This window comes from Balaenoptera borealis, assembly GCF_965194805.1.
Source record: "Balaenoptera borealis genome assembly, chromosome: 13".
NCBI classification, from domain to species: Eukaryota; Metazoa; Chordata; class Mammalia; order Artiodactyla; family Balaenopteridae; genus Balaenoptera; species Balaenoptera borealis.
Genome location: NC_138870.1, coordinates 9,045,524 through 9,059,548, shown reverse-complemented (window position 1 = coordinate 9,059,548; position 14,025 = coordinate 9,045,524). Strand labels below are relative to the sequence as shown.

Sequence of the window (14,025 nt, the reverse complement as noted above, 5' to 3'; positions counted from 1 at the left end):
TACAGAGGGAACGTGGGATGTGTCTCGGGTCGGTTGGGTGTGGATATAAGAATTCCCAGCCTTGGAAAGAACATCCTGTTCCTGGTCTGAAGATATTGAAACATTAATTACCCTTAGAGTAGCGCTTTCTTCTACAATGTCTGAAGAAGTGACCTACGCGACATTCACATTTCAGAATTCTGTTGCAGCAAGAAATAATCGGGATAGAAATAACCTAAGGAAAAGAGGTAGGAGTTCAGAGAAAGCAAGATGTAATCTCGGAGGATGGACAGGTGTTAGATGCCTTGAGGTGCTGGCTTTGATACTGATGCTAAAGACAGGTGTACTGTGGAATCTCCAAAATGGAGACAAAGTTGGGGAATTTTTTAGTAGAGTGGGGCTTCCCTCATTGAGGAGGAAATATGTGGCTTCCAGGACCTTTTAAGATCGTGTGATATCGCTATGTGTCATGAAGCTCTTGTGTTATAGTGAATCATTTTGACTAAATATGCCAGAGATTGAGTTTGGGAGCTAAGAGATTTCTTTTTATAACTGTAGTCCTTGATATTTATACCTTGTGAGAGATGCCAAGGGGCATATCCTTCTAGAAGCCAGTTTGGAGCCTTCTAAAAGAGAGAAGGTGGAGGGAATTTTTCTTTCTGAAGGTAGAAATAACTGAAGAGAAAAATTGGAGGATGAGTCAGAAAGAGATAAGAGCTGGTTTCTGTCTTATAAGTATTTAGAAACTTTTTAAAGGTAGGTTGAAATTCCCAGTATAATTAGTCATGTTGAATCAATATTAATATCTGTATAGTATTTTATATACATTATACCATGTCTTTATCAAAACATAACTATGAAGGAAATGGAATAATAGTACTTTCTCCAGTGTATTAATGAGAAAACTGAGCTGAAAGACATTAAATAATTTAACCAAGTTCATGCAACTCTTATGTGGTAGAGTTGAGACTCAGTTATTTTCTTCCACTCAGTCCCTTGTATCAAACTGGAAGAAATATCTGTCTCTATGGTCAGGAATCCAATTTAATGTATCAGACAACATCCCTTACCTTCAAGAATCTGTTGACAGTTTAGGACAGTTTTTTGTCCTGAATCTTCTAAAACGTTCTCCGGCTCTTTAGTTTGATTTTTATTTTAAGCACGTGTGTATATGTGTGTATGTGGTTTGGGGGGATGATATCCAAAAAGAGGATGGGAATAGACTTTGCGTGTGTCTGGTAAAGGTGGTTATACATCTTTGTTTTGTTTTTAAAAATCTAATCCTTGAGAAAAAGGCAGTTGTGGACGTGGTGCATTGGCAGGGAGATTGTATTAATCAGGAGATTGTATTAATCTATCTGAGACACTGAGCTAGATGCCACTAGATCCAGAATTAGGGAATAGGAAGGTGAGGCAAGTATAAAAATCATATATATATGTACACATACCATGTATATACACACACATACACATATATATATATGTAAGATGCTAAATATTGAAGAGTTATCGTCTGGCTTTCTGGTCTGTTCTGCTGTTGGCAGGTTAGGTTGCCTATTCATTCATTCTTTCATTCAGTATTAATTCATTATCTACTAGGTGAAGACTAGAATACATAATAGATGAAAACAGAATTCACAAAACATCTGCCTTATGGAGGTTTGCAATCTCAAAAACTTGGGGTCTCTCCCATTGTCAGGATCAACCAGAGAACAAGTTACCACAACATCTCATACATGGATTCAGTAATCCTGAAGAAGAAAGGTGTGTGGTGATGTAAAGAAAAACCTAAAAATTAGGAGACTCTTAAAGGAACAGAGGATGGTGAAGAAAAAATATGGAGGAGAACTATGGTGGGGCCCTTACTGTGCATCATTTTAGGTATTTTCTAAATAGGGGAATTGAAGAAGCAAGAGAGCAATTTTAATATCTGGAAGCTTGCTAAGTAGGAGAAATAATCAACTCAAAGTGTAACAATCACAAGGCAGTTCTGTTTGCTAATCCCTCTGCTGGCTTTTTTCAGGGTATCCAGCTCCATCCCCCATATGGCGTCAGGCTGCCCTGGGTCTGCTCACTTTTTGTCTGATGCTGCTGATTGGGCTGGTGACCTTGGGGATTATGTGTAAGTGTGCTTGCATCAAACCCAAGAAAGGTGGTTAGGAAACATAGCTGTGAACTATGTAAATTCAGGTTAGATTATATGATAGGTGCTAGCATTCCAAATCCTCTAATATTTTCTGCACCTCCTATCCCTCTCATTCTCCATGTCTCCAAGATAAACCTGCAAGGGACATACTTCATTCTTAGGAGGATTTTGCCCAAAATACATGGTTTTTGTTTGATAAACTTGACTGGACTATGAAGACAACTTTTATTTTTCAAGTTATTGATTGGAATAAGGAGGCTCTTGTCTGCCTAGACACACATCCACTTATTATTCCAATGCTGAGAAACAGGGAGTTGAGGGAAGTGGATTCAAAGAAGGGCATGACATTTCATTTACCTCTAAGACTTAGTTCAAGACTGGCTTAATCTTCTCACCCAAGACCTTTCTAGGGTAGAAAAAACTTCTAAACAGCAGCTACAGCTTGACTGCTATGAAGGAAAAAAAAAAAGATACAAACAAGGAGGAAGAGTTGCCTGATAATATCTTACTCAGTAAATAGAAAGTTGGTGGAAAAATGTCCTGAGAACACACATTTTGTAGGATGCCGTTAAGTATATGAGGTACAGAGTAGGTGAGTTGACACAGCATTCACTTTCAGGGAACTGGTACCAAGGAAGTTTATTTGCTGAATAATAACACCTCCTTTGCTACTTTCATTTCTTTTCATCTCAAGGATAATTGGAATTTAGTTATACTTATTTGGACCTATAAATAGAGGCTAATGATGTAGCTTGCTTTTGTGGAAAGAAATATGATGTCCTAGCAGCAGTAACAGATATTCAGTAGCCAATCATTGTGAGGATTAGCAGTTGATCTTCTACAATGTGTATATTTAAATGAATGAATGAAGATGCAGCAATATATATTCATTGGTTCACCATACAAGGGTGAACATTTTTTTTTCCCTATAGTACTTTTAGTGCAATGGTTATTAAGTTTATTGTGCTGGTGAATCAGTTGAAGTGCTTATTAAAAATTCAGATTTTATGAATTCAGGACCAAAAATGGTCTAGTGTGGCATTAAAATCTGCTTTTTTAAAAAAACAAACAAACAACAAATATCCTAGGTGATTCTGCTGCAGATAATATGCAGACCATACTTTGAGATACCCATGACCCCAAAGGATTCTGTTCCTATTAAAACAACAATTACATTAATCAACTCCAAAAAGAAAAAAAAAATCCACCACTATGAATGACAAAATGACTGGCACTACCTTAGATGAACTTTCAGACATATATAACTATTAATTTATTATTTTAATACAAGTACAATCATAATTAAAAATATAAGTAAAATTATAAGGATAAGCTCTACACAATTTGGAATAGAAAGGCATCAGGTGTGTTTCTTCCATGATACCTGGATTATTAGGAATTACTAATAAATATTAAACAATCCAAGCAATATTTCTGTGTTAAGAGAATTATCTATGGCTATAATAAGAATGGAAGGATATATGAGTTTGTCCCCTGTTCTTTCTTGGAGTTTTGCAGACATCTAATGAAATTAACTCAGATTCAGAGAAACTGAGTCAACTTCAGAAAATCATCCACCAACAGCAGGATAACTTATCCCAGCAGCTGAGCAACTACAGGAACTTTCCCATGGAGAAGGAATTTCTCAAGTCACAGATCTCCAGTCTATTGAAGAGGCAGAGACAAATGGCCATCAAACTCTGCCAAGAGCTAATCATTCACACTTCAGGTAATCAAGACCTGCTGACCAGTCAGATCAAATCTGTTGCTCTGGCTAAGGCTGATTACGTGCACCATCTCGGAATATGAGAGTGTGTTACCAATGACTTCTAATGATGCTGCACTAAATTTACAGAAGACAAGGGAAGATACAAAATCCTTTTTTTGAAAACACAGAGGTGAATTTGGGAAGCACCTTGGAATGATACCAATCGGGATACTTCAGCCCCTCATTTTGTGAACTGTTTTTAGGTGACCCTGTTGTTATAAGAAGTTAAAAGTATAGCTGGTAATTCTGAAGCCAGAAGACTGAGCCCTGAAAAGAGTATTTCAATCACCATTGTCCCAATGCATTATCGGGGGTGACTTCATTTTCAGAGGCTCCTAAAGCAGTATGTTTTCAGGGTGCTGGCTCTGAGGCTGTATTGTCAAATTACATGATTTACTTTCCAGTCCCTAGCCGCTCCAAAGTTGTGTAGTTTGTGCTATTGGGTGTAATTTCTTTTTCAGACCACAAATGTAATCCTTGTCCTAAGACTTGGCAATGGTACCAAAACAGCTGCTATTATTTTGCGACAAATGAGGAGAAAACCTGGCCTAACAGTAGAAAAAGCTGCAAGGATAAGAACTCCACGCTGGTGAAGATAGATAGCCTGGAGGAAAAGGTCTGGTTGAATCTCCTTCCCTGGTTATAGAAATTATCCATATACTGGAAAGGAAATAAATGGAATTTCTGACTCACATGGTAGGAATTCAGTACATCTTGAATAAGAATTAATACACGAATTTGATGAATGTTCCCATCTCTCTTACTCCTACAAACTGGAATGTGGCTCTCACGGAACATTTTTCCTGTTTTCTCTTTCAGGATTTTCTGAAGTCACAGCCATTACCCAAGTTTCCTTTCTTCTGGTTGGGATTATCATGGGACCCATCTGGCAGAAGATGGCTATGGGAGGATGGTTCTAGCCCTTCTCCATCCTTGTAAGTCTCTAACTATTGGGGAAATAAAAAAGCTAAGGATACGAAGAAATGAAATACGAAGAAAATAAATGTTAATTGTAAATCTAGATTAAAAAAAGAGTACAACCTACAAAGAAAAGAGAGCTTCACTAATAGAGATGGAAAGGAGGAGTAACTCGTTTCATGCATGAGATAAATTCATGGCAGGACACTGAACTCTATCTATTAGTTTAAATTTATTTCTTGGGACTTCCCTGGCAGTCTAGTGGTTAGGACTGCACACTTCCACTGCAGGGGGCAGGGGTTCAATCCCTGGTCGGGGAACTAAGATCCCACATGTTGCGCAGCCAAAAAATAGAATAAAATAAAGAAGTCAATTATTTAAAATAAATAAATAAATAAAATTATTTCTTTATTTAACAGACACAAGTAATACTTACTAGTTTAAAGTATTTTAAAATATTATCCCTATGATAAAAACATTGTTATATTCCCATTTTATAGATTAAAAAAATTGTTGTAGAGAGATTAAATAAAAGTGCCTCCACTATGAGTAAGATCTAGTAGTAAGCTCAGCCCTGAAGCAAGGAAAGAGTATTGCAGTGTAACGCAGAACATTTGAATAAAAGCAGTCTGGGGAACACAGAAGATTTAGACATGATGAGCATAATTTTCTGATGACATTACTTAAGAATTATCATCCATTCTTTTTTTTTTTAATTATTATTTTATTTATTTATTTATGGCTGCGTTGGGTCTTCGTTTCTGTGCAAGGGCTTTCTCTAGTTGTGGCAAGCGGGGGCCACTCTTCATCGCGGTGCGTGGGCCTCTCACTATCGCGGCCTATCTTGTTGTGGAGCACAGGCTCCAGACGCGCAGGCTCAGTAGCTGTGGCTCACGGGCCCAGCTACTCCGCGGCATGTGGGATCTTCCCAGACCAGGGCTCGAACCCGTGTCCCCTGCATTGGCAGGCAGATTCTCAACCACTGCGCCACCAGGGAAGCCCCTATCATCCATTCTTTAGCAGAGGAACTAGGAGCCGATAGCAGAAACACATCTATGAAGTCATTCATTTTTCTCTCTTAATCTCTTATTCTCTTTTCACGTCCTCCATATGTATAAACATATACAAAATTATATTTGTGCATAGTAAGACGTAATACATTTTTACACAGAATGTGATTTTATTTTTCTGTTTTTCTTCAGAAAGTTCCAGAGTAAAGAAATTCTAGTACTTTTAATATAATCTGCATTGGGTAGTTTCTACCATGTTAATGGAGAGAATAAATATTCTCAACCCCAAAGTTAAGTTTCCTTCTTAAATATTTCTATCTGAGATCATGATTAATTTGAAATAAAAAAACTCAGATATGCCAGCTTTAGGGATTTTGATGGGTGGTGGCCGTAGAAGTCTCTCCGCATTCAGACGTATGATATTTGGTTGTCAGGGGACCTGAGAACGCTGAATTGTGATCAGTTTCAAATATGACATTTGTAGTTAATTTAAAATTGATTATTTTTCAGATTTAGTACTAACGAATATGCCCAGGTCAATGGATCCAAAGGCTGTGCTTATTTTCAAAGAGGGAATATTTATATTTCCCGCTGCAGTGCTGAAATTTCTTGGATTTGTGAGAAGACAGCTGCATTAGTGAAGATTGAAGATTTGGATTAATATGCTTCCTTCAAATTCACCAGGAAGTAACGGACTTGTGAATAAGCTGATGTGAGGAAGGAAAGAGCTACACTATTCGAGCCCAAAACAGATTAAATAGTGACTGTGTACTTAAACCATCAGGCAACAGGTGAATAAATCTGCTTCACAGACAGTCTCCACCTCATCGTCTGATGCCTTCTGATCGGATGTTCTTGTTATTCAGTATTGAACTCATTGGGAACCTACAGGAATAGCTGTTCTATGGTCCTCTTATTCAATCTCAGACTCATTTCACTGACTTTCCTCTCTCTCTCTCAAATAAAAGAGTTTTCTTGCTTTGTTGTTACATATGCACTTGGTTCAGTGGGTTGTGTAGGCTTCCTGGTGGAGGGGACTAGTGCCTGTGTTCTAGTGGATGAGGCTGGATCTTGTCTTTCTGGTGGGCAGGTCCATGTCTGGTGGTGTGTTTTGGGGTGTCTGTGGCCTTACTATGATTTTAGGCAGCCTCTCTGCTAATGGGTGGGGCTGTGTTCCTGTCTTGCTAGTTGTTTGGCATAGGGTGTCCAGCACTGTAGCTTGCTGGTCGTTGAGTGGAGCTGGGTCTTGGCGTTGAGATGGAGATTTCTGGGAGATTTTCGCCGTTTGATATTACGTGGAGCTGGGAGGTCTCTTGTGGACCAATGTACTGAACTTGGGTCTCCCACCTCAGAGGCACAGCCCTGATGCCTGGCTGGAGAACCAAGAGCCTGTCATCCACATGGCTCAGAATAAAAGGAAGAAAAAGAAAGAAAGAAAGAAGAAGATAAAATAAAATAAAGTTATTAAAATAAAAAATAAAAAGTAATTATTAAAAAAATTTTTTTAAATAATAAAAAAAATAAAGAAGAGAGCAACAAAACCAAAAAACAAATCGACCAATGATAACAAGTGCTAAAAACTATACTACAGAAAAAAAAAAGGACAGACAGAACCCTAGGACAAATGGTAAAAGCAAAGCTATACAGACAAAATCACACACAGAAGCATACACATACACACTCACAAAAAGAGAAAAAGGGAAAAAAAAAAAAATATATATATATATATATATATATATATCGTTGCTCCCAAAGTCCACTCCTCAATTTGGGATGATTCGTTGTGTATTCAGGTATTCAACAGATGCAGGTACATCAAGTTGACTGTGGAGCTTTAATCCGCTGCTCCTGAGGCTGCTGGGAGAGATTTCCCTTTCTCTTCTTTGTTCGCACAGCTCCCGGGGTTTAGCCTTGGATTTGGGCCCAACTCTGCATGTAGGTTGCCTGAGGGCGTCTGTTCCCGCCCAGACAGGACGGGGTTAAAGGAGCAGCTGCTGCGGGGGCTCTGGCTCACTCAGGCGGGGGGAGGGAGGGGTGCAGAGGAGGCGGGGCGAGCCTGCGGCGGCAGAGGCGTCGTGACGTTGCATCAGCCCGAGGCGCGCCGTGCGTTCTCCCGGGGAAGTTGTCCCTGGATCACGGGACCCTGGCAGTGGCGAGCTGCACCGGCTCCCAGGAGGGGCGGTGTGGAGAGTGACCTGTGCTCGCTCACAGGCTTCTTGGTGGCGGCAGCAGCAGCCTTAGCGTCTCCTGCCCGTCTCTGGGTTCCGCGCTGATAGCCCCGGCTCGCACCCGTCTCTGGAGCTCGTTTAGGCGGCGCTCTGCATTCCCTCTCCTCGCGCACCCCGAAACAATGGTCTCTTGCCTCTCTGGTAGGTCCAGACTTTTTCCCGGACTCCCTCCCGGCTAGCTGTGGTGCACTAACCCCTTCAGGCTGTGTTCACGCCGCCAACCCCAGTCCTCTCCCTGCGATCCGACCGCAGCCCAAGCCTCAGCTCCCAGCCCCGCCCGCCCCGGCGGGGGAGCAGACAAGCCTCTCGGGCTGGTGAGTGCTGCTCGGCGCCGAGCCTCCGTGCGGGAGTCTCTCCGCTTTGCCCTCCGCACCCCTGTGGCTGCGCTCTCCTCCGTGGCTCCGAAGCTCCCCCCTCCGCCACCCGCAGTCTCCACCCGCGAAGGGGCTCCTAGTGTGTGGACACCTTTCCTCCTTCACAGCTCCTTACCACGGGTGCAGGTCCCGTCCCTATTCTTTTGTCTCTGTTTTTTCTCTTTTCTTTTGCCCTACCCAGGTACGTGGGGAGTTTCTTGCCTTTTGGGAGGTCTGAGGTCTTCTGCCAGCGTTCAGTGGGTGTTCTGTAGGAGCAGTTCCACGTGTAGATGTATTTCTGATGTATTTGTGGGGAGGAAGGTGATCTCCGCATCTTACTCCTCTGCCATCTTGAAGCTCCTCTCTAAGAAGTTTAAAGTTCCAAAAGTATGATGATACACTGTGTAATTCAGTATGAACTTCTCTATCAAAACAAACCTTCAGACATGTGAAAAGACTAAAGTATCCAAAAAACTACCAAAATATCTTCATTTATCTTTCTTATTCTCTTCTGATCCAGCCAAAGGAAAGGGTTAGCATTTGGAACATACGATCAATCTTCAACAGCTGAAACTGGGCCTTTTTCCACTAAGAAAGAAACAGAATATTGAGAAAATGTATCCCTCACCAGAGAACACCAGTGAATGTTTTATAGAATATCGTGATAACAGCTTATAATTCAATTGCTAATTTCATTATACAATCATATTAAAAAAAAATGTTCTCAGAACTCATGAGTATTTCATTTTAAGGCCATTTGGCACTTAGTAGACGCGAAGCATAACAGAGACCTATTGTTATTTGAGATAAGTAACGACAGAAAGAGAAACAATATAGGAAGCAATATTGAGTTCCAGCTTCATGCCGGTACTGGTAAATCTATGACAGGTGTCTAAAGTACAAGACCTGTGAACTTAAACTATTTTAGGAAAAATCTTTCCTTAAGAGATTAATTGAGGAAGAGTCATCAGTAAGATGGAATAGGAGGGTCCTCATCCCTCACAGAAACACTGATTTGACAACCATTCACATATGAAACACCTTCACAAGAGCAGTGGAATCCAGGTGAGAGATTACAGCAACAGGTGGAACACAGAAATAAGAAAGGACACACTGATGAGAGTAAGAAGGACAGTTTCACTTTACTTGCATCATGCCTCCCCAAGCCCATGAAATGCAGCACCACCTGGTAAAGAGAGTGCAATGAACATCTGTCTTTGTCATGAACGCTGGCACCCGGCCTGCCTCAGTGAACTCTGGTGCTGGGCCAGCCCTGTTCCAATCCAGAACCCATGGACCCGGGCTCTAGGCTTGTTGCCACAGACTCAGGCTCTAGATCCACCCTAGCACCAAATTAGTCCCTGCAGACCCCGGCACCTGGCCAGCCCCTGTTGACCCATCCTCCAGAACCACCCCAATAGACTGAGGCTCCAGACCCACCTCCATAGAACCAGGCTCCAAGTCTACCCAATAATTAGGCCGGTGCCTATTGATCCAGGCACTAGGCCAAACTGCCCCTGGACCCAGGTTCCAGGCCTGCATGTCTGTGGATTCTGGCACCAGGACCTCCCAGAATCTCTGGCAGGGCTAAATGGTAAAGGGCTTTCCTTGCCAGAGCCAGTCTACAAATCGTGGAAGAGAGGACTAATTCATCGTATGTGCAGACATCAACTCAAGGCTACAAGGATCAAGGAATCAGGGAAAAATGACACCACCAAAGGAACAAAATAAAGCATCAGTAACCAACCCTAAAGAAGTGGAGATATCCAAACTGCCTGACAAAGAATTCAGAAGGGAGAGGGAATATTTTTAATGGTACTATATTTGTTGAAGAATATATCCCATGCAGAAATTGTGTTTTTGAAACTCTTTGATTGACAGAACTTACTCTATTCATCGATGTTGTTTGGGTGGGCTGTCATTATCTTTGCAGAACCTTCCCTTAATCTCCTTATCATAAGTTTGTCAATTAAAGTTTAGGTTTTCCTGCTCTGGTACCAGCTCTTGTGGATTTTTCTACTCCTAGGCCTCTGCTCTAGGAAGCTGTGATTCTCCGTTTCTACTTGTCTGTCTCTTCGATTTATGGCACAGTGGTTTGCCCTGTGACCTCAGTTCTCTGATGCATCTAAGAAGAGTTGTTTACTTTTAGGTTTTTTACTTGTTATGTGGATGGGAGTGATAATTTCCAACCTCCTTACATGCCACACGAAAAACCACAAGTAAACTATTTATTGTATAATCTTAGGCATAATAGTTTCTGCAATTAGAGCATGCTCATTCGTTGAATGGATGGATAATGAATAAGTAAGAGTGAGTACAATAAAAGTTAAGTAAAAAGGAAGCAACCAGAGTCATAATGTGACAAAATGTTTTTATTCCCTTAAAAAATATAAAGTGGATCAAGAAAATAATCACTTTAGTTTTTTTTAATATGTAAGACTCCTTAGGAAATAGACTCTAAAACTCTGGGATTTCTGTGTAGAAGCTTTAATGGTAAATGCCCTTGTGAGTAACAGCTTAGAGGGTGAGGGAAGCAACATTGGATAAAGAGAAAAGTTCATCCATACAACTCAGTTGCCACTGAGGCCTCAGCTAATCCTATGGGGAACTCTGGAGCTAGGCTGATCCTTCAAAGTTGCACATCTTGAGGCCAGAAGGCTGGACCTTTATTACCCCCAACTTGTCACCTTGTCTAGTCATTTGATGCAGGCTGTCCCTGAGAGGGGTGACTCCCTTTGGCAGAGAGCAATTCCCAGAAAAAAACTCAGCAGAGAGAATTCAGTTGCTAACATTCCCAGTAGCTTGGGAAGTGAGTACATCAGTCCTGACAGGAGTATCTGGGCAGCAAACCAAAGCATCTGCTGCAATCTACTCTCACACTGTTTGATCTGCTTGGTTAGTATATAAATGTTCCCTGCCCAGCCCCTCCAGTATTCTATTCAGTCTCTTGTCCTGGTGAAACTCACAAAAGATTAGTGGGACAAACCACACTCCCCGTCATTACAGTTTGTCTTGAAGTTGTAGCTAATATCCATCACCTTCCTACTCCACCACCATTCCAGTTCCACGCACCCTTGACAACACCCTCACCTAGACTAGATGTTCTACCTGGTAGGGTGATCAAGGTACTCATCACTAAGGGCTCTAAGCCCCTGGCTACAAAATACCATTTCTTACCTATTAGCTGTCAAAATTTCACAGGGGACTATCAAGAGATATCCTAGTGGGTCAGCTTGGGGCCAAACACGTGCTTCACTTTCCCTCTTATGCAGCAGCCCTACATTCTCCTGATAATCAGGTTTAATTAGCCCCGTCAGGATTGTGACTCATTTTCTTTCCTGCTGGGCTCCTGGCATCAGAAGTGCGGAGTAGCAGCCATAGCTTACACGTGAACGAGATTCTCTCTGTGCTGCCTGGGGAAATTGTTCCCACTCCGGAAACCAGGGCTTCTAGACTGGCAGGTCCTAAATCGGCTAGTCTACTAGGGTCACTGTGCATTTCAGAAAAGGAAAGAGTCAGACCTTTCAGGAAATGCTCTGAACCTATACTAATTCCAGGAGACCCAAAATATCACTGTGGCCCACCAGGCAGAGTAAGAGCTTATGGAGGTTCGGTGACCAATGGAGTTTTAGTTTAGGTCCATCTCACAGTGGGCCCATTGTGTCCCCAAACCCTTTCTGTGGTTATTTTTCATTTTTGGAATGCACAATTAGAATATACTCAGCAGCTGGCAGAATTCCCCCTTACAGGACATTTGGTCCTATCCAAAATGTCCATAACACATTCGGTCCATAAGACATTTGATCCGCACCAAAAGGTCCTTGATACTTGGTCATATTTGGTCCTGTCCAAAACCATTTGGCGTGGACCAAATATGCTCATGGACATATTGGATAGGACCAAAGTTCAAGGACCTTTTGGCGTGGACCAAATGTCTTATGGACGTTTGGGCCAGGACCAAATGTCTGCTAACCTCCTGACCTGCAAAGCTGTTTCTGGGGCTTTGGTATAATGACCGTAGCTGTCAGTATGCACACGCCCTAGCACAGCCCCTATTCCAGATCCCTTAGTATATTTCTTGTTACTAGAGAAACTAGGCGTTCCCTCGGTCCTTTTAGTCTATCCTGTACCTGTGTAACAGGGTGATCGGGTGGGGCTTACGCTCTCCCTCTCTCTGTGCATGTGTGATCTCCTGGCTGATGCAAATCCCTCTATCAGGACCTTTGCCACGACACATACAGGCCATGGCTGTAGACTAGTGAGTGCTTGAGGGCTGTGAGCTTTCTGTTATTTCTCTCCTTAAGACTTTTTTCCAAGAAACTCTATGTTATATCTGCACCATGTGGCACTGGTGATTTGTGCCCCTTCGCACAACACTAACAATATCCAAACACAAATTTAGAAACTACTTTCTGTGGTCAGTAGATATAGAGAAATGAGAAAAGGAAGGGATAAGAGGAAGAAAGATGCTCTCTGTTCTTCTCTGAGGCCATGTATGGCAGCTCGTTTCCGGGAGTGTGGGTGATTGGTACTGTGCATTAAAACCAGAAGTTTAAGGTTATAGGTTTAAGCTTTGGTTTATAAACAGAAGTTGAAAACACAACTCCTGTTTATCATCCAACTCTTTTAGTTCACCCTCTTCTTTTCTTTCTTTTTTTTTTTGCAGTTTGTCGGCCTTTCTTTTCATAGCCATCAATGTCTGAAGAAGTCACTTATGCAGATCTAAATTTCCAGGACTCCAGTAAGACAGGAAAAATCCAGGAGTTTGACAAATTTGGGATAAAAGGTAAGATTTTAAGCTATGGATGTGGTCAGAGTGCAGAAAGTGACAGAAGTATAAGAGCAGATGCCCTGCCCCTTGGGTGTTAGTGAATTGGCAATGAACTCTCCATTTGAATTTTTAATTAATCTTCTTATTTTTACCAAAAATGTCCATACAAAATGACTATAATTTTTTTTTTAAGGCAATGATCAGTGCATTGAACACTCAATCTTTTACAAATTTTCTGTTTTGTTTTCATATCACGATCAAGATAATTAGGACAGGATAGTACTTTCGTATGACTGGATTGTGAAACATTTTTTCCCCCGTGAAAGGAAGCCATGGACAATGAAGACGTGTTGTCCAGGAAAGTCATGGCTTTGTATATTCTTTTTTATAAGAAAATGCTAGTGTGTGTGTCTGTGTGTGTATGTGTGTGTGTGTGCGTGCGTGTGTGTGCGTGCGTGTGTATGTATGTCTAAAAAAGAAATAGAGACAGAGAGACAAAGAGAGAGACAGACAGACAGAGAGGACCTTTAGAGGATTTTATTTGATTTTTTTACCAAATTGGGCCTATATTACTCTAAAAACTTTCCTACTTCTTTGGAGATCTTTTCCCAACTTTCTAAAACATAGAAGAGGTTCAGTTAAATGAAAAGACACATCAAGGACTAAAGAAAGAAAAGAGATAAAGAAATATTAGAAGATACAACATTCAAATCCACCTTGTGCCTGGAAGTTTTGTATTTTTTTATTCAAATTTAATTACGATAAATGGACTACTTGTGTTTCCTTTCAGTTTTTACTTCAATAAAGTATACCCTAATTTCCATCCTACTCAGAATCCCATATTTCTCTTAT

The 14,025-nt window shown here is 41.2% G+C and overlaps 2 protein-coding genes across 5 annotated transcripts in view; both read left to right on the top strand.

The window, feature by feature from the left end:
- CLEC12A (C-type lectin domain family 12 member A) overlaps positions 1-14,025 on the top strand; it is a 235,537-nt gene that overhangs the window by 209,427 nt on the left and 12,085 nt on the right. The window contains exons 1-2 of one of the 4 annotated variants that reach the window (XM_082348882.1): positions 7,896-8,190; positions 13,069-13,188. In XM_082348882.1, the coding sequence (XP_082205008.1) occupies positions 13,098-13,188 (91 nt within the window). In that variant the 5' untranslated portion in view covers positions 7,896-8,190; positions 13,069-13,097. Of the gene's footprint in view, positions 1-7,895; positions 8,191-8,243; positions 8,364-8,636; positions 8,660-13,068; positions 13,189-14,025 lie in introns of those variants that run through there. The other 3 variants (XM_082348883.1, XM_082348885.1, XM_082348884.1) reach the window with 3 other exon arrangements.
- On the top strand, positions 80-7,801 carry CLEC12B (C-type lectin domain family 12 member B). Its single transcript, XM_082348913.1, has 6 exons — positions 80-227; positions 2,003-2,101; positions 3,636-3,854; positions 4,355-4,509; positions 4,713-4,828; positions 6,332-7,801. The coding sequence occupies exons 1-6, from the start codon at positions 137-139 to the stop codon at positions 6,480-6,482; spliced, it is 831 nt and encodes a 276-aa protein (XP_082205039.1). The 5' UTR covers positions 80-136; the 3' UTR covers positions 6,483-7,801.